General features: G+C 36.0%; 2 protein-coding genes across 2 annotated transcripts; both read right to left on the minus strand.

Moving 5' to 3' along the window:
• Positions 1–17,646, minus strand: LOC133334915 (protein CREG1-like). Its single transcript, XM_061543229.1, has 4 exons — positions 17,612–17,646; positions 355–889; positions 204–285; positions 1–113 (listed from the first exon to the last, which is right to left on the minus strand). The coding sequence occupies exons 1-4, from the start codon at positions 17,644–17,646 to the stop codon at positions 1–3; spliced, it is 765 nt and encodes a 254-aa protein (XP_061399213.1).
• Positions 17,647–18,650: 1,004 nt separating this feature from the next.
• On the minus strand, positions 18,651–20,765 carry LOC133334911 (leucine-rich repeat protein soc-2 homolog). The gene is made up of 3 exons (XM_061543226.1): positions 20,575–20,765; positions 20,218–20,520; positions 18,651–20,151 (listed from the first exon to the last, which is right to left on the minus strand). Exons 1-3 carry the CDS (start codon positions 20,669–20,671, stop codon positions 18,707–18,709), a joined length of 1,845 nt encoding a protein of 614 aa, XP_061399210.1. The 5' UTR covers positions 20,672–20,765; the 3' UTR covers positions 18,651–18,706.
• Positions 20,766–21,044: the final 279 nt, after the last annotated feature.

Raw genomic sequence — 21,044 nt, forward strand, 5'->3', positions numbered from 1 at the left:
TTATTCCAATTTAATATTGTAATAATCATCGGCTTTGATATTCTGAGGACCACCATAGCTATCCAATACGTAAATATTTTCAATTTCCAATTCACATAAATAGAAATTGTGCCCTGTAACATTTTAGGAATAAAAAAAAAATGTTTGAAAATCTAATCGAATATATAAAAAAAAAAATATATAAAATCTCAAAAAATGCTTACTTTTTATCCAATTTTCAGCAGCTGGATGACGTTTTATAAAAGATGCCTCAGCTGGGCTATAGTCTGGGCTATCTTTATCCAACTGAAAAAAAGAAAGAAAAACAATTATGAATAATATATATACTTTTATGTTTATGTGGTATTGCTATACCTTTTTAATTTGTCCACTTATCACTGCCCGGGCACATTTCGGCTCCATAGGATCAGTTGATGGTATAGCTTGTGAACAATGTAGTCTTTGTTCATCGGTAAATAGGAATGTTGTCCTATTATTCACTTTCCTATCCGCACCAGTAAAATCCAAATCAGTTAATAGAAATTGTATGCGTCCCGTTGACTTTTGCTGCCCATCGTTATCATTTATCGAGATGATATTAACCATGGGATAATCTTTTATTGCTGGTTTTTGTGATATTGTACCAACCGCAGCCCAATCTGTTTGATGAACCAATTTACGAGCAATTTCAGCATGATTTAATTCGTCAGGTTTCGATTGGATGCTCTTCTTATATTCGGCAATAATACGAGCATCCTCCAATGCTGAATAACCCCGGGAAAGGTTAATATATAATGCCATAAAAATGGCAATACTTAGCCATTTGTTATTCATTTTGAATGAAATGCCGCCGTTCTCCTGAGTGTTGGGTGTTGTGTTGCTTTCCCAACTGTCCTGAATATATTCTTTGCTGTAAAGAAAGAAACCTATATTTATATGGTTTTTTACAAATAATATTTGTAACTGATATAATGCAAATAAGTGTAGATATGTATGTATGTATGTTTTGAGATGCATCAAAACAAAGGAATAAAGACAAAACTAATGATAAGACTATTATGTCAATTATTATAATTAATTTCAGTTACTAAAAAATGGAACAAAGTTCTATGATCTGTAATAAAAAGTTGTGTTTTTCTACATTAGATTAAATGTAAATTTGAATAAGCATATGCAAAGTAATTAAGACATTAATGATTTGGTTTTACTTATGAACCTATATTACATCCTTTTGGATCCAAATTGGGTGTAATTTTAATATTTTGGATTATCATTGCAGAGCAAAAAAAAAAAACTGTTTTTATTTTAAAAATGTGCCTCATCGAAATATTGGTTTTAGAACCCATGGTTTCTTTACACCAATTCCGTTTCAGACAATTTGGAATAGATTTACGAATTTCCGTCCGTCTGTCAAAGATCAAGCTTGATTGGTCCATACCTTCTGGTATCATTCTCACAAAGTGTCAACATTTTGAAATATATTTATTGCAATATCAAGATATAGATCAAATCTTTGCAAATCGTAATATTTTTTGAAACCTACTTTTTAAATCTCCTCCTCAAAGATAGTCAACTCTTTGATGAAGATCGTATACCCTATAGAAATCGAATAATGAAACCCGTGTTTTATTCTGTAAACCTCTGCAAACCACAGATTTATGCATGTCCGTCCATGTATTTTTGTGAGCAAAGTATAGGTCGCATATATCCTTCGATTTGCACGAAATTTGGCATAGCGTACTGAATTAAATCTAGAATGAAGTGTGTGTATAAACTATAACTAATAAAGTTCTCTTTTCGCAAAAGTTCAAAATGGATATCAGGTCATTTATTGAAACGGAAATGATCCACAGAAAATGCACTTTAATCCGCGATATTTTCAAAAACATTTTTTTTTGCCAACATTCGTATTTTTGGAAGGCCAGTTCCCGCCCTTCTAGTGGATTTATTATCGCGAAGAAGATTTTATTTTAAAAAACCTTACTGATCGCGGGTACCCATATCATTCAGTTGACAGATCTAAAAATTTGGCCCGAAAAATAGTTTTTTTTTTTTTAGAAACTTGATCGCACAAAATGTTCACCTTTGGATGAGTATTACTCAGATTTGCGACTTCAATAATCTTATAGATTTTTAGAAATTCCTGTTTGCGTATTAAAGCTAGAAGTAAAATTCAAAAAATACTCAAAACCGAGCTTCAAAATGTCAGCATAATTTTAATGTAGATGCAGTTAAGATTGAAAAAAAAAATGATGCATAAGAGACATAGTCCCCATTTTGTAGGCTTCTAGTTTTACTTGGACACGAAGACCTTAAAATGAGTGGCTTATTCACAAATCGATAGAGAACATAAAAAAACTGGTTCGCACAGCTTCCACTTAATGGAGAACACCCTCCCCCATTCTGGGGGTCAACATTTTTTTTCAAGTGAAAATCTCAATAACTCTTGAAGATATAGTCGATTTATTGTGTCAACATCAAGTGACGGCTGAAGGACTTCTCAAACTTTAAACTCGTTTTTCTCTAAACATAGGTTTTGCGAATTTTTACTCGTTTCCAAATTTTTACACGTTTCTCTGTGAGTGTATAGCTATCGTATGAACTAGGATAAAGCCAATCGGTGAAGATCTTCCTTATTTTTTATGTTTGTTTTTGGTCAAAAATCGGCGATTTTCCAAAAATATTTTTTCAAAGGTCCGCCATTTTGTTAATTTTAGAGCGAAGTCAATAATCCTAGGTCATACGAGAGCCAGACATGTACTCTTTCTAACACCGTTGGAATTTTCGAATTCCGATGTTCCAGTGAGGAGTTATCATGCCCGCCATCAAATCTTGTCCAAATCTTGTTTTAGGTAGTTTTGACCCTCCCGTTCTAAGTATTTGGTCAGATCCCATTCACCGTGTAGAATAGGTGATGTTCTGCCTATAATAATGACCTCTAGAGCGAGTAGAAAATCTGACAAAAAAAAGTTTTCGGTTCTCTTAAATATCATCTCAACATTACCGAAAATTATTGGCGTTGTCCTTGGCAATAACTAAAACTTCTATGTAAAATTTCAAAGCTATCAGCGTGACATTTCCGCCCTCTAGTGGGGAACCAGTAAACAACTAAACAAAACAATATCAACTAAACAATATCATAACACATAGACACCATTTACCCTTTGATCCCCGAATTTTTTCCGCATTCTTAGAACAAATTTCTGTTCACAGATTTAATGCAGCTATCCTAAATAGAATATGCACAAAAGTTGACATCGCTACATCCTTGCATTCCGGAGATACAGTACATTCTTACGGAAAAATTAAAGTCCAATATCAAGAACACGAAAAGCAACATCGACGGAAAATTAATTTTAAATTATTCTCTATATTAATTTTTACAAGAATTAAAAATAATTCTGATGGCAGAATTCGTACAATTTAAATCCGACGCGATTTAAATAATTTGGACTGTATACACAAATTATTACTGTACATAAATTTGCCCTCTTCTCTATATTGAAAAGCTCATAACTATACCAAAATTTGGAATTTTTTGATTTTTCTTTTGATATGTGTTGTCCACAATCAGGTCTTGACATATAAAATCCAAAAAATATATATATCTACTGGCTACATATTAAATATAAGCTCTAAAACATTTTGTTGCCTGTGGGCAACATTGGGCCACAAAGGGTTAAATATTTACGTATAACTCCCACATCCGAGTACATACAACAATATAAATGGTGTCAATTCAAAGGTTAACCACTCTTCTTGGATTACTGTCAACATCTCTGGATAAATGGCCTACAGGAGTAAATATATACGCCCCAGAATATAAATTTTATCATTTTTCACACAAAAGGCAGGTTCCATTTGACCGGCTAAATATTGGCCTATCTTTATTATATTATTTACAGGCGCGCTAATTCTTTGGCCTGATCCCCTTCTCCATGCAAAATCTCGTGATGTTCGGGTCATAATTGTAGCCTTTAGAACGACCAGAAGACAGACAAAAATAAAGTTGTTGGTCCATTTCGCCATTTCCAAAAACAATAGGGGTCTTCGTTGTCCAGAATCCATCCTACATGCAAAAGTTCGTGACGATTGGACAGACGGGCGGGCGGATACACATGTCTAGATCGACTAAGCTAGTCGAGACATACTTAAAGGTGGCTCTAGCACCAATATTTCGCATCGTTACAAACTCTTGGGGCTGTACAAAGCTATACTACCCTGACAACATAATTGTGTAGGGTATAAAAACATTTGGTTGCTCTCTGTTGTTTGGTTCCCTTTTTTATTATTTATTTGTATTTTTTCCAGTTCTTTGTTTTCAAACAACGATAACAAGAATAACAGCAATGTGTGGACAATACATGTAACTAAATGTTACGTGTCAATACAAGTGTCAGTATTTTTTATTATTGCCTTAAACAGTTTATAGCAGGCGATATTTATTAGCAGTTCAATTTTATTTATTAGAAAAATTACATACATATGTATATATATAAAATGTATTACAATTATATTCAACAAAAACACAAATGGTCGTTAAGTTCGACCGGACGACCTACCTTTTCCTTTACGCCAGCATGAGGGTCAATAGGGTCAGCTGGTTTGAGTTTTTGCAAGACGTCGACTTTATATGGCTGTAGGTGTAGATCTTCGTGCAAAATGGCTTATCCATAAAAGAGAATAGTTAGTTTTTCAAAAATATTTTTTTATTTTTCAATATAATATCCTGAAACTTCGATACACTTAGTCCAACGCTTTTCTAGCAATTATATCCCTTGATTAAAATAGTTTTCCTCAAGGTCTTCAAAATAGTGGTTTACAACTGTAATTGCATCTTCATTTGAGGTAAAACACTGGCCAGGGAGGAATTTTGGAAAAATAAAAGTCACTGGGAGCTAAATCAGGACAAAAAGGTGGGTGGTCAAGCAACTCGTACTTTAATTCGTTGATTTTAGCCATTGTTAAAACACTCTTGTGCGCTGGTGCGTTGTCTTGATGAAAAAATATTTTTTGTGTTGTAAGCCAGGACGTTTTTCTCGAATTTGTACATTTCTTTGATCCAAAACGGTGCAATAATACTCCGAATTTATTGTTTTATCCTTTTGCAGACACTTACTTACTTAGCTGGCTTGTGACATAACTTTCGTTCCATAAGCCGATTTTAAAAACATTTTCCAGGCGCGTCGGTCTTTTGCGCAGTTTTTCCAATTTGAAAGACCATATTCGGCAATGTTGTCTTCCACTTGGTCTTTTCATCTTATTCTTGGCCTTCCCCTTCTGCGTGAACCATCAGCTGGTTCGCTTTTATATGCCTTTTGAGCTGTGGCCTCCTCAACCATTTTCACAACATGACCTAGCCAACGTACTCGCTGCAGCTCGATACGTCTGAGTGTGTCGATGTCCGAGAATATCGTCAACGCAGATCGGCCCATAGATCTTCCGGATAATTTTTTCTTTCAAACACTCCAAGAACTCATTATCATCTGCCTGTGCAAGTATCCACGCTTTTGATCCATACAACAGCGCGGGTAGTACCGAGGTATATAAAATCGTTCACTACCTCGAACATGCAGTTTTCAAGTTCCACAGTTAGTCCGAGTATACTGAACGTCTTGCGTACTGATACCATCAGCTTGGTCTTCTCGCATTTTACTGTCTGTCCTACTTAGGCAGAATCCTTCTAAATTCGTTCAAAGGTGGCTGTTACCGTCCGCAATATTCGACCCATTATATCGATGTCGTCGGCGTAGGCGAGTAACATATGCTGTTTGGTGTACAGAGTGTCATTTCTGTTCAGATAACGCAGTATTAATTTTTCCCAGAATGCCGAACGCAGACATGACTTTAAATACCTCTAAGCGGATTGGGCTGTCGAATGCGGCATTATAGTCGACGAACATGTGGAATGTGTCGATGTGTTTTTCATGGGCCAGGATCTGGCCCAGATTGAAAATCTGGTCAATGATGGATTTGCCAGGCCTGAAGCAGCATTGCTATGGTCCAATTATGTCAGTCGTTTGATAGCACTTCAGTCGTCATTGGATAACACTTTATATGCGATGGGAAGGAGACTAATTCCTCTATAGTTGACACATACCGTCTTGTCCCCTTTTTTGTACGTGTCACATGATGCTGAGGTCACAATCATTGGGCATGCATTCATCTAGCCAAATTGTACTAATCAGTTGGTGCTGGGGTAACAGAAGACCGGTCTTGAATATTTCGGCAGGTAATCCATCGGACCTGCTGCTTCATTATTCTTCAGCCAATTTATTTCTATTCCGACCTCATCGAGGCTATGTGGTATACAATATATACCGTCATCTTTTATTCTCTAATTTGTTCTTCTTCACCGTTACTGTTTAATACCATCAGGTGTCATCAGGTTTTCATCTTCATCTCTACATCAGGATGTGCCTGCACCAAATCCTTCGGTTTGGTGTTTTACTCGTTGGTAAAATTTCCGAACTTCGTTCTGGCTACAGAACATCTCGATTTGCTCACGCTTTTCTTGTTCTTTCTTCTTTTTTCTGAACACACGTTTCTCCTCTCTCGTTTTCTTTCGATAATTCTCTCTCGCGTGTTGCTAATGTTTGCGGGTTGCCATATACGCTGCGTTTTTCACTTTTGTAGCATTGCGACACTCCTGATAGTACCATAGGTTTCTCGATGGAGGTTTTTGGTACCCAAGTGCTGCTTTTGCAGCTTTCGTCAAGCAGGTGGTTAAGTTGGGCGGAGTAGGCCTCTACTACCTGTTGTGTTTGCAGCTTTTCGACATCGGGTTTCTGTGTTACATTAGATCGCACTTTTACGGCTACATTAAGACGGGTGCGAACCTTGGACATCAGGAGATCCAGGTGGCCTTGTGTATGTCGAGATGCTTGAAGCTGGTGTTGCTAACTACCATGTTTTTTGCCGCCAAGCCGTTGTCAGATGTTTCTTCATGGAGGTAGGACTAAAAAAAAAAAATTCCCTTCCAATTTTTGCATTAATATCTCCTACCAGAATTTTAATGTCATGACCAGGGAAGCGGGTCATATGCAGTTTCTAGGCGCTCGTAAAAAATGTCTTTGGTCTGTTCGTCGTTGTCTTCCGTCGGAGCATGGGCGCAAATGAGACTGATGTAGAAGAACTTCGCTTTTATACGGATTATAGCAATTCCCTCATCTACTGCAGTGAATCTGAAGACGAGGTTTTTTCCTGTTAACCATAAATCCGCAGCCAAATTCATGTCTCGTTTCATGGTAGCTATCATACAGGGCGTAATCTGATTTTTCTACGCCTGTTCCTTTCCATCGCATTTCCTGTAAGGCATTAATATCGGCTTTGCACTTCTTGAGTACATCCGCCAAAGCGTCTGTTCTGTACAACGTGCACACATTCCAAGTGCAGAGTCGCAAATCGTGGTCTTATATACGATTGCGGGGGTCGTTTTCTTATTCGGATTTGGATTTCTTATTCGTTGCTTTTTCATAGTATTAAGTGTGGGCAACTAACCCGATACCTCAACCCATTTTTTATAGTTCTTAGGGTTGTACTCGCGGCACATTTCAACGTTTGATGAAAGTAGCTACCCCAGGTGAGACCGCTGGGTGGTCAGTGCCTGGTCTTTGCCATGTCAAAGTCAACCAAAGCCGTTCCTTCGTATCTATCAACCCCTACCCTTTGAAATCAGTCCAGAGAAAAGTTAAAATCAGCTCATCACTCATACAGAGTCCGACGATTTTATTTTCAACCGAACGTTATTGACCGCTAGTCTACAAATCTTTAAAGGAAATCGTTGGACACCTTCTTTCCTATGTTAATGACCTTGACCTTCTTTATATTGTGTACAAACCATAGTATGATAACCGCTTTCGTCACCTATGTAAAATTAAAATAAAAAGCCAACACAAAATTTTTCATTTCCATTTAGTTATAGACATTTATTGTTTTATTTTATTTATTTAATTTCATCATTTGTTACTCTTAACTGATTTTTTTTGTTCATCAGTGTTGTTGTTCTTTATCGCATTTTAGTTACATTTAATTTTTTTTCACCCAAAAATTTTGGTTGCCTTTCGGGTTTTTTTTATGTTAACATTTATGTTTTTAATTTGTTTCATTATTGTTTTTGTTATATATAACTTTTTTATTACATTGTTTAGTTTATTTTTTTAGGTATTTGCAATTGTTTTCTTTGTTTTTTTTTTCAAATAGTATTTTTTTGTTTTTAAATACATTTATGAATAATTGTATTATTTTATTCTTATCATTTTTATTTGGATTTATTTTTTCTTTGTTTAGATAAAGAGATTGTATTTTCTTATTATTTAGAAAATAATTTATTTTTCATAGGATTTGTTTTTTTTTCCTAAAAAAAAAATAAAACAATAAATAATAATCGAAGAAATATTTTAAGAAATAATTTACATTTTTCTTCTTCATCATACACATACATATTATTATGTATACAGTATTTGACTTGCATCTCTTTTATGGATTTTGGTTTTCTTTTTTTTTAAATAACAGTATATAACAGTTATAGTAAGAGAGGATAGAAATGTGATGACTGAAGCTGGGATTTCTTCTCGGTCGACCAGTTTTCATAGTTGTTGTGGTTGGAAATTTGTAGTTTTGTTTGAAAAACAAATAATTTTTTTTAAAAAAGAAGAAATTATTATTATGGAAAATAGGGCCGTAAGTAAATCAGATGATTACGCTCTGAATTATAGCTGTCATGAAACGAGCCATGAATTTGGCTACGGATTTATGGTTAACAGGAGATTCACTCCAATAGATGAGCGAATTACTATAATCCGTATAAAAGCAAAGTTCTTCAAAATCAGTCTCATTTGCGCCCATGCTCCGAAAGAAGACAAAGATGAGTAGACCAAAGACATATTTTAGGAGCGCCTAGAAACAGCATATGACCGTTGCCCTGGCCATGACATTAAAATTCTTCTACGAGATTTTTTTAATGTAAAAATCGGAAGGAGAAAATATTTTTGGTCCCACCGTCGGAAAAATTCAGCCTTCATGAAGAAACATTCGATAACGGCATGAGGTGGTAGTTAGCAGCACCAGATTCATACATCTCGATATATCAAATTGATCATGTTGTGATTGACGGAAGGCATTCGCCCAATGTTTTAGACGTTCGATCGATACGAGGAGCGAATATCGATTCGGACCATTACCTTGTGGCAGCCAAGGATCGCACATGTCTTAATGTAGCAGCAAAGGTGCGATCTAACACAACATGGAAACTCGTGTGGCCTGTTTAATATCCTGCTGGAAAAGGTTATACGAGATGCAAATGTGAACAGAAATGGCACACTGTACACCAAACAGCATATGTTACTCGCCTACGTCGTGACATCGATATAATGTTTCGAACATTGCAAGCTGTAACAGCCAACATAGAACAAATTGAGATGGAGTCTGCCAAAGTGGGACTGGCAGTAAATATCGAGAAGACCAAGCTGATGGTATCAACGCGCAAGATGTCCACTAGACTCGGACCAACTGTGGAACTTGATAACTACAGATTCGATGTAGTCAAAGATTTTATATAATTTGGTACCGCCATAAACAAAACGAATGACAGTTTTGAAATTCGGACCAACATATGCTACTATGGTCTATGTAAGCAATTTAAAAACAAAGCCACCAAACTGACACTGCAAGACGCTGATGCAACCCGTGCTGCTGGTGTGTGATGTTTGAGAGAAAAATTCTCCGAAAGATCTATGGGCCGATCTGCGTGTACCAACTATTCTCGGACATCGGCATTGTTAGACGTATTGAGCTGCAGCGACTACGTTGGCTAGGTCATGTTGTGAGAATAGATGTAGATGCAACATTGCCGAATATGATCTTTCAAACTGGAAAAACTGCGCAAAGCTCGGTTTATGGAACGAAAATTCTCTCACAAGCCAGCTAAGTAAAGTACGTATCTCAATTCCTTCAGAAGATAGCGTGATTACAACAGAAATGAATATTTCGATGAGTTACAAACGGAATGACAAAATTAATATACCCTCCATACTTTTTTATCACACCTTGTAAACTTTGCTACCGAAAAGAAATTTTAGGATTTCATGTAAAATAGCGATCCTATGCGAACTGAAGAGGAGACATTTTATATCGATGTCAATTTTTGTTATAAAATTTTGGGGGCAAAAAAAGTCTTCCTACCAATACTACTCGAACCAGTGAACCGAATCCGCTATTCAGCCAATTTGTTAAATTATATTTTTTGGAAAAGAAAAATATGTTTGTGAAAATGTATGTATGTGTGTAATACGCATTTGTTTCATTATTAAAGGAACCATTTTTTTTTTGTTATAAAGAGTTGTAATTGTGTTATTTAGTTTCATTTTTTCTTCTTCTTTGTTTTCAAAATATGTATATGGTGGTGTATATATGATTTTGTAATTTCTTGTTTTTTTTAACATATATGTTGTATGTATGTATGTCTCTTACTAAATATATAATACAAAACACATTTTTTGATAAACAATATTTTTAACTTACAAAAATATATATATATTTATATATATAAGTATATATTATATATTATTATATGTATACAAGTTAATTTTTTTCATCTCTTTATTACAAAGTGTGCGTGTTTTTTGTCATACTTAGTTTCAAATTTAATTACATATATATTGTTTTTGTTTTTTTTTACATTTCAATATGGCATTCTTTAATATATATATTTATATATAGAGATATTTAAGGGTTTTTTGGGTTGTTGTTTTTCTTAGTTCATTCTTTAATTATATATTAATGATATTTGTTTCATTAAATTAAGATGATTTTGTAAATTTTTGTTTTGTTTTGTTCTTCTGTTACGATTCTAAAAAAATGGGTGGTTTACAGTACATACTTGTTGTTGTATTTTGTGAGTGTTTGTTGTTAAATTAAATTGTTTTAATTTATTATTGTTTCATTTGTTTTGTTTTTGTTGCATTGTTTGTACCAAACAGAGATTGTGTACTTTTTTGTTATTGGAAGTTAGTTTTTTATTTTTTAACATCAATGGAAAATAAATAACTAATCATAAAAATTTATGTATGTATGTGCATTTTTTTTTTTTTTTTTTGAAAAAAAGAAACATAGAAAACATTTTTTGTTAAATTATAAAAAAAAGAGTTTTTTCTTTTTTAAATTAAAGCAGCATTCGTTGATTTTTCAGTAATAGTTTGTTTCCTAAACATTGTGTTTTGATATATTTTTTTAATAGCTTAAAAGTTCTAATGTTAAAGTCATCATCAGTATCAAAAAATTATTACAATTTCCTTGTCGTCGTAGTAGAAGTCCATTAAAAAATACAAAACTAAAAAGAAAGCAATAAAAAACTTAAAATTTAATTCGTTTCTTTAGATCAGAGATAGATAGTTATTTGTTGTTCATCAAAATTTAAACTTATATATCTAAATGTTATTGTTTGATTTGAACATATAATAATTATTTTCTTTGTTTTTATTTGTACAATAACATTAGATAGGTTGATGATGATGATACCTAATTTACACATTGGTATTGAAATTATTGAAAAAATATATATAATTATGAAAGACAAACTAAATCATAAAAATTGTATGTTGGTGGATACAAAGTCATTGTGATTTGTCATAAAACGATACCTAAGTTTCAGTTCCACATAAAATTAATATTGAAGAAATTTTATTAAATAAAAAAATAGTTATTTTATTATTTTTATGGTAGATCCTAACAATTTAAAACCTGAAACATTTGCCCATTGTTTTAGGGCCTTAAAACCGAACATCTGTATGCAAAACAGGGAATTTTTTGTTTGTTGAGCTCCGAGGACGGTGTTCAATCTGTATCCGTTCAGCGCTGCAGCTACTGCATCAGCATGGAAACATGGGTCAATATTAATAATTTTTGGTAGTGAGATTTGAGACACCTAATGGGAATACAAAATACCGATTCGGTTGAAAAATGTTTTTAAAATCCCTAAAACACCATTATATGAGGGCTACCCTGAAACTTAGATCAATATTAAAAATTGTTGGTAGAGAGATTTGACAACTAATGAGAACCCAAAATACCAAATTACAGTCAATTCGATTGGAAAACGTGTTAAAAATACCGATTATTTGGTGTACCGTTATATGGGGTGCTACCCTGAAACTTGGGTCAATATAAATAATTTTTGGTAGAGAGATTTAAAACCTAATGAGAACACAAATCCCCAAAGTACCGATTGTTAAGGGTACCGTTATATGGGGGCTACCCTGCAACTTGGGTCAATATTAATAACTTTAGGTAGTGAGATTTCGAAGTGTTGCAAAGGGAATGACAAGTTTAATATACACTTCACCTTATGGAGGAGGGTATAAAAATCATTGGTTTGCTGCAAACTAAATCGCGTATCTTCGGGCGAAATGACCGAGTGCCGATAACCAACCTCTAGGTATTAAATTACGTTCTCCCTAAAGTGACGTTTCTAACGCTAGAGTATTAGGCGTCCTTGTCCCAAAATGGTATACCTCCCCGCACCGCCCTGCCTCGACTTCGACTACCTTAACCAATAATATTGGGTGGTCTCAAAACCATAAATTGTTGTATTAAAATTTTGATTTTTAATAGGCGGCATTCTGGCAGGATTGAACACTTTTCTACTGTGTTGCACTGACGTTAGCGGACCGGCCTATTGTTGTGTATGTCGTTTCTTTGTCAGGTCCCCAAGTGCTGCCGACTAACGGCTTGAGAACCTTGTTTCTGCTCCTGTTCTTTTCGAAAATAGCTGTGGTATGCGCGGACGACTTATAAAGACTATCGAATGTGACCCCTAGAACTTTGGGGTAAAATCCAACTTTTTAAACTTGGCTGGAGGGTTGTTCTATCGACATTCTCGAACAGTTTGGGGTGACTAAGGGTATCAAATGCCTTTGTTACACGGCCTGTTCTGGTTGAGTCCTTCCGCATTCACAGAATAGCATTCACGAATGCTAGGAAGTAGTAGAGCCTCAATTGTCTTAGCTACTGGCGACAAAAGTGAGATCGGACTGCATGATTCAATCCCACGACGGCCGGTTATATGATTGACTCGGAGAAATCAACTTCCGAGCAAGGGCTGTCAACGCAGCAAGTACATGTTGAATTTTTCAAACTTAGGAGCTTCTCCGCGGCAGCATTCTGCGCAATCGCAACTCCTGATAACGTATCTTTTCTCCAATTCAACTGCATGGACTTCGAAGGAAAATCAACGAGGTAGTGGATTCTATGAGTCGAAGAAGTATTATGGTCACTGAGATCCAGGAAACGAAGCTGAACAACACCTGCAGTCTTCAGAGTTGCGATGGATACAACGTAATTAGAAAGGATCGTACAAGATCCTATTGCACCATTCTGTGAAGTACAGATCTATCTCGCTTGAGCTAGACTCTAGTGACCCATACATGGAATGTATGGGGTAGCGGTCAAGTGTGGTACAGCTGAGGTAGAGGTGCTTATCGTTCACATTCCGCCGTTAAATAGTTGTGCCCCGCGTTATTTGCCTGATGTTAGCCATCTTTTGGAAGGCAATAACCGTCTGGTACTAGGGAATTTCAATGCGGATCATGAGTTATGGCATTCCGTTCTAGGTAATAACCAGAGGGGCATGGCGCTAGCCGAGTAAATTGATAGCTCAACGTTTTGCCCACCAGGATAAGGAGAGACTGCCAAAGTTCACCGGACATTTCCATCGTGTCTCCAGGTCTGACGAATGACGTGGCTTGGCAACCCGTCATATCATTGGGGTCAGATCACCTCCCTATTATCATATCCATCAACAGACCACCCGACTTCATAACTTCTGAACGCCGTACTTTTATTAATCATGGGGAAGCCAATTGGCTTGGAGTTCAGGAATTTCACCCAATCGTCGCTTCAGAAAACTGTCCGATCCTTCTGATGCTCGGGTGGCAGAAAGGAATTTCCGGGACATCATTACTGCTGCAGCCGCCCGCTAAATACCTGCGGGTCGTATACCCGAACTAAGACCAAAATTCCCAGCAGATGCAGCAGGATCAGCGAATGAGCGTGATGAGCTTCGTCGTACTAATCCCAGAGTCAGAGAACTGACGTTGGAGGTGAACATGTTAGTCAGCGAGCACTAGCGGAAAAAGTGGCTAGAACATCTGAAGTGTTGCAACATCAGTACCGGAGTAAGTAAATGGTGTGCAACGGTTAAGTCGCTCTCGAACCCTGGAAGAAAGGATGATCGGAAGTCTGTCTAATTTAACGGCGCTGAGGTGACAGATCCGAAGAAGTACGCGTGTTATTTCAACCGGCAGTTTATAGAGCATCCGGAGTGTGAGCCGTATACGCTCTCTTCAAGTGGAGGAGTAACCAACAAAATTTACATTGGAGGATGTTGCAAGTGTCATCAAGACGCGAAATCATCCAAGGTGATGTTGAAGCTGATTGATGAGCCAAGAGTAGAGTACCTTAATAAAGTCCTTAACTTGTCGATAGCCACCCTTATAGTTCCCGATGGCTGGAAAATGGGTAGGGTGGTCCGGCTACCGAAGCCAGGCAATGATGCCAGCAAAGGTGAGTCATACAGGCAAAAGTAGTGGGGTTGACTGCTGTCGTCTACGTGAAAAAAAAATTAAAAATACAACAAAAACATTCGTTTTCGTTTTATGACAAATCACCACGATTTATATTGAATCGAATCACATATCTGCTGAAAAAATTTTGTTTTTGTTTACTTTTTTTTGGCGATGATTGATTTGATCGATAACTCATACAAAACAAATATTGAAATCTCATCATTGCTTGTGAGAAACATAAAAAAGTGGTTCGTGTGTTTTCATATAATTTTTAGTTTTAAATTGATTTTGAAACGTTTGTTATGATGATTTTTTGCTTTTTTTCAAATTGTTTTATATAAACACATATAATATATAAACACCTACATTGTTGTTGTTGTTCTTGGTATTATTAATATAATGTCTGAGTGTATGTGTTTGTATGGAAACGCAAAAAATTATGATACCACAATTTCTCTAAGATTTCTACAGTTTTTTTAGTTGTTGTTTTATATTTTAATTAAATTATAAAAAAATATATAACCCTATGAATCTGATTTGTGTGTTTTTTTGTATCTCTGTGTAGTATATATTAATTGTTTTTTTTACATACAAATATAACTAACAAGTTGTTTTTGTTTTATATATGACTACATTAAATTATTATTAATTTCTTATTTATTTTTTGTTTTTGCTGCTGTTGATCTTACAAATATATATATATATGTTATGTGTATATTAAATGTTATAATTTTGTTTTTTAACAATTCCTTGGCGCGATTTTTTTGTTCTATAAAATATAAATATTTTCCAGTTAAACTAAAAATGTATGTATGTATATGTGTACAAAAAAATATTATATAGAAACGAAAACTTAAATCAGAATTTTTTTAATGTTATGATTATTAAAGCTTTAAATGTTTTTTGTTTTGTTTTTCTCTTTCCTTTTTTTAATATGAAAATATATGATTAGAGATAAATAATATTAAAGTCTAAAAAATATATGTTTGTATTTAGTTTTTTGTTTTGTTTGTTGTTTTTAACACAAAATAATAATCTCGTTTTCATGTGACATATGACTAGATATAAATCAGAGAAAAATATATATATTTTTGTTTTTGTAACTATTATTGTTGTTGCAAATGCAACGACACATTGAATGTAGATCTTTCGGAGTGTTGCGCTATCTTGACCATTAGTTTTTTGTAGTAAATTGTGGAAAACACGTTCTCGGCAACAGTACCAGCATAAGTGTGTGTCAAAATCAATTTACTGAAATAAAACAAAAAAATAACATTTATTTTAAAAACCAAATCTAAATTTATAAAAAATAAGATAGTATTATACTAAGAACAAGGTTGTTATCATGGTATAGTTATTACAAGGTAGGGCACAGCTACCAACTGATTACAATTTTTTTCTCAAGGTGGCTTGTTCCATCAAATCAAAATACATATGTTGTGTGTGTATTGTTTTCAATAATATGTCAAATAAATTTAAAATAAATTGAAATACATATATTCAAATTTAATTGAAATGAAAATTATGTTTCTAATATGTTCGTCTGGAAGTAATTACTTTGTTATGGATGAAACAAACATTTGATGGTATTCCCTACTGGATTTTGGGAAGAAATCATAACCTTTCACCTTTTTCGCGTTTTTAGTTTTGTATTGAAAAAATGTCAAATAAACACAAACACTTGTTGCGTATATTTATTTTATTTTTGCAAAAGAAGCCACACGTGCATAGTTGCTTTTTTGCTATTCACCTCAAGCTGCCCTACCTTGTATTATTGTACCATGGTTGTTATATAGTAATAGTTTGGGACCGAAAATAGCTTTTTTGAACTATTCAAGACCGGTGGTCAGATGTTGGTCAGGAGCATGCACCAGCTCATTAGTACAATTTAGCTAGAAGGATGCATGCCCAATGATTGGAACCTCAGAATTCTATGTCGCGTGCACAAAAATGAAAACAAGACGATATGTACCAACTATAGGGGAATTAGTCTCCTTCCCATCGCTGGAAAAGACCTACGAAAAACACATCGAAACATTCCACATATTCGTCGACTATAAAGTCATTCGTCAGCCCTATCCGTTCAGAGGTGTTTAAAGCAATGTCAGCGGTCGGCATTTCTGCAAAATTAAAACGGCTATGCAGAATAGCTGTAACTGGCACAAAGTCAGCAGTTAAAATCGGAAAGGACCTCTCGGAGCCCTTTAATACCGAACGAGAGTTCAGACAAGGTGACAGTTTGTCGTGTGACCTGTTTTACAGGTTCATACCAGATGCAAATGTGAACAAAAATAGCAAACTGTACACCAAACAGCATATGTTACTCGCCTACGCAGGCGAGGGGTTTCGGCACGGAGTTGGTCGCGTTGCTGTGCCAATCTGGATGCCCTGGATGGATAATTTGGACTCATTGGAGGAATTCTGCCCGCCGGAATGAAGCGTTTAGCCGCTTTTAGAATTGTTTCTCGGAAAATCTTCTCACCCTTTCTGGCACATACGGGTGGCTCATAGAACTTTAGGATTCCTCAATGAATTTTGTGAAGCCGTGCCAGTTGGCTTTATTATAATTTATGAAAGTACGCTGATCGGGCCCCACAAATCGCTGGATGGGAATCGGGCCCGTGACCAGGATGGGAATATGGTCTGAATTTAAAGCTACCTTGGTTTGGAAGTATACGGAAGGAGCGATGGACTGACGATGGAAATATCCGGAGAGCTCAAACACCTGGCCGTGACTTCCTCATTGATGGAATCGAAATCGGACTCGTCTATCTGGTTTGCAATAAGAATACCGCAAGGATCGTTAGGAAGTTGAGTATACCATATCTCATGATGAGCGTTGAAATCGCCAAGAACAATTTTATTATCTCTCTGCAGCAGGTGGATGATATCTGGCCCCAATGCTGTTGACGGGCGGAATATATAAATTGACAATTTCAATTTGCTATACAAATACAATTCCGTTAGGTGGACACAATTTCAGAATAGTCGGAATGAACTGAAATGCTCAAAACCTCCAGGAAAGGATCAGACTTGGAAAGAGATGGAGGCGAAGTCAGGGTATATCTTACATCTCGCTGGATGATGAATGCGAGACTCCCACCATGATCTCTATCTCTGTCTCGCCGAAACAATTCTGAAATGTATTATAATCACGGATACAACCCACTGAAAGAATGGGTCATTTTTTAAATTCAATTCAAGTAATTTTTACGAATGGGAACCTAGCCACAAGGTCAAGATCGGTTCCAGAAATCTCTATACTCTACTACTACTCCAAAATCTTAAATCTAACAATAGTTTTATATCATTATTAGAGCTATAGTTTTAGAAAAGTATTGTCAAGTCCTTTCATATTAATTAAATAATAATAATTAATCAGAAATACATATATAAGTTCTTAACACTTACCTATAAAATAGTGACTTTGAAGAAACAAAAAACTGCTGACTGCCAAAATCGTATGATTCTCCTACAAAAACAATCACATGCTCGCCCAATTTGTTTGGAAGCATACAAAATAGTTGTACTCCTGTTTGGCTCATCATCTCCGATTTTCGATAGCTTTTGAGTTAATGAATTTGTATAGTATGTAAAAATAATCTGGTAATACCTTCTTTCGCTGTTCGCTGTTGTTGTGTAGTTGCAATAGAAAAAAATCCATTGGCGGTTTATTCATTCATTATTATTAGTAGTAGTAGATGGAGAGTCATTTGTGAATGGAATTAGTAATTTGATTTTAAAAAATCTTTCGTTTTCTGCGATAGTTGTTTTAAAACAAAACAAAGGGAAAAGTAGATTGAAATAGGCAGCGGCGGCAGCAGCAGAGGTCGGTTTTTTATAGTGTTGTTGTTGATGTTATTGAGAAAAGTTTATATATAATAGAGTATATATTTCTACGATATGATTTTTTTGTTTGTTTTACATTTTTCTCTACTCATCATCATTGGCGGTGTATTGTACTATGCCCGCCATGTCAAGCTATTAACCTTTCAGGTTATTACACATTTCAATTTCGTTCTTTGTTAGTTTTCCTCTTCGTGATGAGAATGATCCTGCTGTTGCTGCTGTTGTTGTTGTTCTGATGTTGTTGGTTGTTGTTGCTGATGATGATGGTGGTAGTAATATGGATTGCCTACGTAATATGTACGCAATACTCCATCCACTCACATTTGCCGATATGGAGAATGCATTTTTAGCCATTGTAATACCAAGGAGGGACCACCCGCCTGTATCTCTGGCGGTATGGTACTCAATGGACACTTGTCAATGTTGAGATATTTTAAATTTGTACACAGCGCCAGTTCATAGGGCAGTTTCTCCAAACAAGGATTCTGATTGATATAGAGATTTTCCAAATTCTCCAAGGAACCAATTTCTTCGGGTAAGAATTGTAAATTATTTTCACTTACAGATAAGTGTGTTAGATTTGTCAGATGGCCAATGCTACGCGGCAGCATAGATATTTGATTGGTTTGGAGAATGAGTTTTTGCAGTTCATGCAGTAGGCCAATTTCATTGGGCAGCACTTCGATACGATTCTCCTCGAGGTCGAGTATGCGCAGCTTACGCAATTGTCCAATCGTATTGGGTATCTTTTTGAGCATATTATTGGATAGTATTAGAATTTCGAGATTTTGTAAATTCATAATGTCGTCGGGCAGCTTTTGCAGAGCATTTGTGGCCAGATTGAGCTCCACCATGTTGACCCAGGTGCCCACATCTAATGGCAATGCGGTCAGGACATTCTCTTTCATATTCAATTTGGTGAGACCCTTGGCCCGTGAGAATATACCATAGGGTATTTTGTCAATGCGATTGTGTTCCAAATTAATACTATACACGTTTGTGAATTGCGCCGGCCCACCTGTGGGATAGCTACTGAAAGCGTTACGCGATAAGGTGATGGTAGTCAGAGCACTCAGTGACGCCAGCAGACCATCAGGCAGTTGTGTAATACTGTTACCCTCCACATTGAATTCATCCATGCATTTACAGTTCTTCAGCGAGTTGGGTATGCAACTCAGGCGATTATATCGCAAACCCAGTCGCACGAGATTTTTTAAATTTCCAATACTTTCGGGTATGTCCAGCAGTTCATTGTGCTGCAAATCCAAAGCACTCAAATTAACACAGTTTCCAATGTCCTCGGGCAAATGTTCCAAATGATTGTGACTAACATCTAGGGTGGTCAAATTGACCAAAGCTCCTATACAATCGCCCAGCACCCGTATTTTATTCTCTCGCAAACTCAACATGGTTAGGTTGGTCAGATTGCGCAGATCATTGGCCACCGTGGTGATGCGATTGAAACGCAAATACAGCGTGGTGAGAGAACGTAGTTTATATATAACGGCTGGTATTTCGGCCAGTTTATTGTGTCTCAAATCGAGCACCTTTAATTGTTTGCAATGCTGCAGTGAATCCGGCAGCGAAGTCAGTGAGTTTTCATTTAAAGCCAACGTTTTCAAATTCACCAAATGTCCAATTTCTTGGGGCAATTGACCGATTTTGTTGCTATACAAATACAATTCCGTTAGGTGGACACAATCTTTGACGCTGGGCGGTATGACAGTTATTGAGGATTTACTTAAATCCAAGCGTTTAATTCCTGGCAATGAAAAAATAACAATTTAATTAATATCAAATAAACTATTCTATTGATGGATGACCTTACCTTCATCTCGACACCTCTGCAGTGCCTTTAATACATCCTGATCCGCCTGTATGGGTTTGGGTTTTTTCATTGTCGGCTTGGGTTTATTTGATTCGGGGTGCTTTACAGTCACCATTTTGGGTCTGGTCTCTGGTGGCATTTCGTTGTTATTTGAACTACTGCTTCCCTGATGATGATGCTGCTGATTATGATGTGTGGATGATGATGATGACGACCCCGCCACTGATGATGATCCTAGTAATGTGGGTGCACTTAGATTGCCAAAACAATTAGTTGTTAGTGTTACAGCACCACCACCACCGCCTCCACCAGTACAGGAATTTACTGTTGTACCACTACTACTACCGCCGCCACCACCACCGCCCGCACAGGCAGTTGTTGTCTCTTGTTGTAAATCGTCCGATGCTAACGATGTCGATGATGCTGTTGCACCCACCGATGAACACAAGTTCATAATTTTTCCCAGTTTTACGTTTGGTAAAGACAATTTGCCGCCCAAAACGAAATATGTTTATTTTCACAATTCCAGACGAAAAAAACAACAATGAAAAAATTAATAGGAATTTTGATAGTTAAGGTGGCGCGCGGTTGTCGTCTTGTGATTCACTTGCCGATTATTTGTGTGATCAGTTTTGTAGGTTATGTGTTTTGAATGATTCTGAAAAGAGAGAAGAAACAAAAAGAGAATTGAATACTTGGGTGCTATCAGAAGGGTTTTTTTTATTTCCTAAATAGTAGAAGAGGATTTTATATGTGTTTGTGAGTCTTTTTAAAAATTGTTGTTAGATAGGCGGATGAGAAGTCGAGAAGATAGTCGTCGGTTCCCT

This window comes from Musca vetustissima, unplaced genomic scaffold (assembly GCF_032173495.1).
Source record: "Musca vetustissima isolate MV318-11 ecotype Yass unplaced genomic scaffold, APGP_CSIRO_Mvet_v1 utg15884, whole genome shotgun sequence".
NCBI classification, from domain to species: Eukaryota; Metazoa; Arthropoda; class Insecta; order Diptera; family Muscidae; genus Musca; species Musca vetustissima.

Bases quoted from the DNA above. Each gene is read 5' to 3' on its own strand.
- LOC133334915 (XM_061543229.1), bottom strand. From the start codon at position 17,646: ATGGTGGGAGTCTCGCATTCATCATCCAGCGAGAT. The intron at 890-17,611 runs GTAAGATATACC...CTTTCTTTACAG, and splicing joins CATTCATCATCCAGCGAGAT to CAAAGAATATATTCAGGACA. The intron at 286-354 runs GTATAGCAATAC...TCTTTTTTTCAG, and splicing joins TAAGTGGACAAATTAAAAAG to TTGGATAAAGATAGCCCAGA.
- LOC133334911 (XM_061543226.1), bottom strand. From the start codon at position 20,671: ATGAACTTGTGTTCATCGGTGGGTGCAACAGCATCATCGACATCGTTA. The intron at 20,521-20,574 runs GTGGTGGCGGCG...GTACTGGTGGAG, and splicing joins AACTGCCTGTGCGGGCGGTG to GCGGTGGTGGTGGTGCTGTA. The intron at 20,152-20,217 runs GTAAGGTCATCC...TTTCATTGCCAG, and splicing joins GCAGAGGTGTCGAGATGAAG to GAATTAAACGCTTGGATTTA.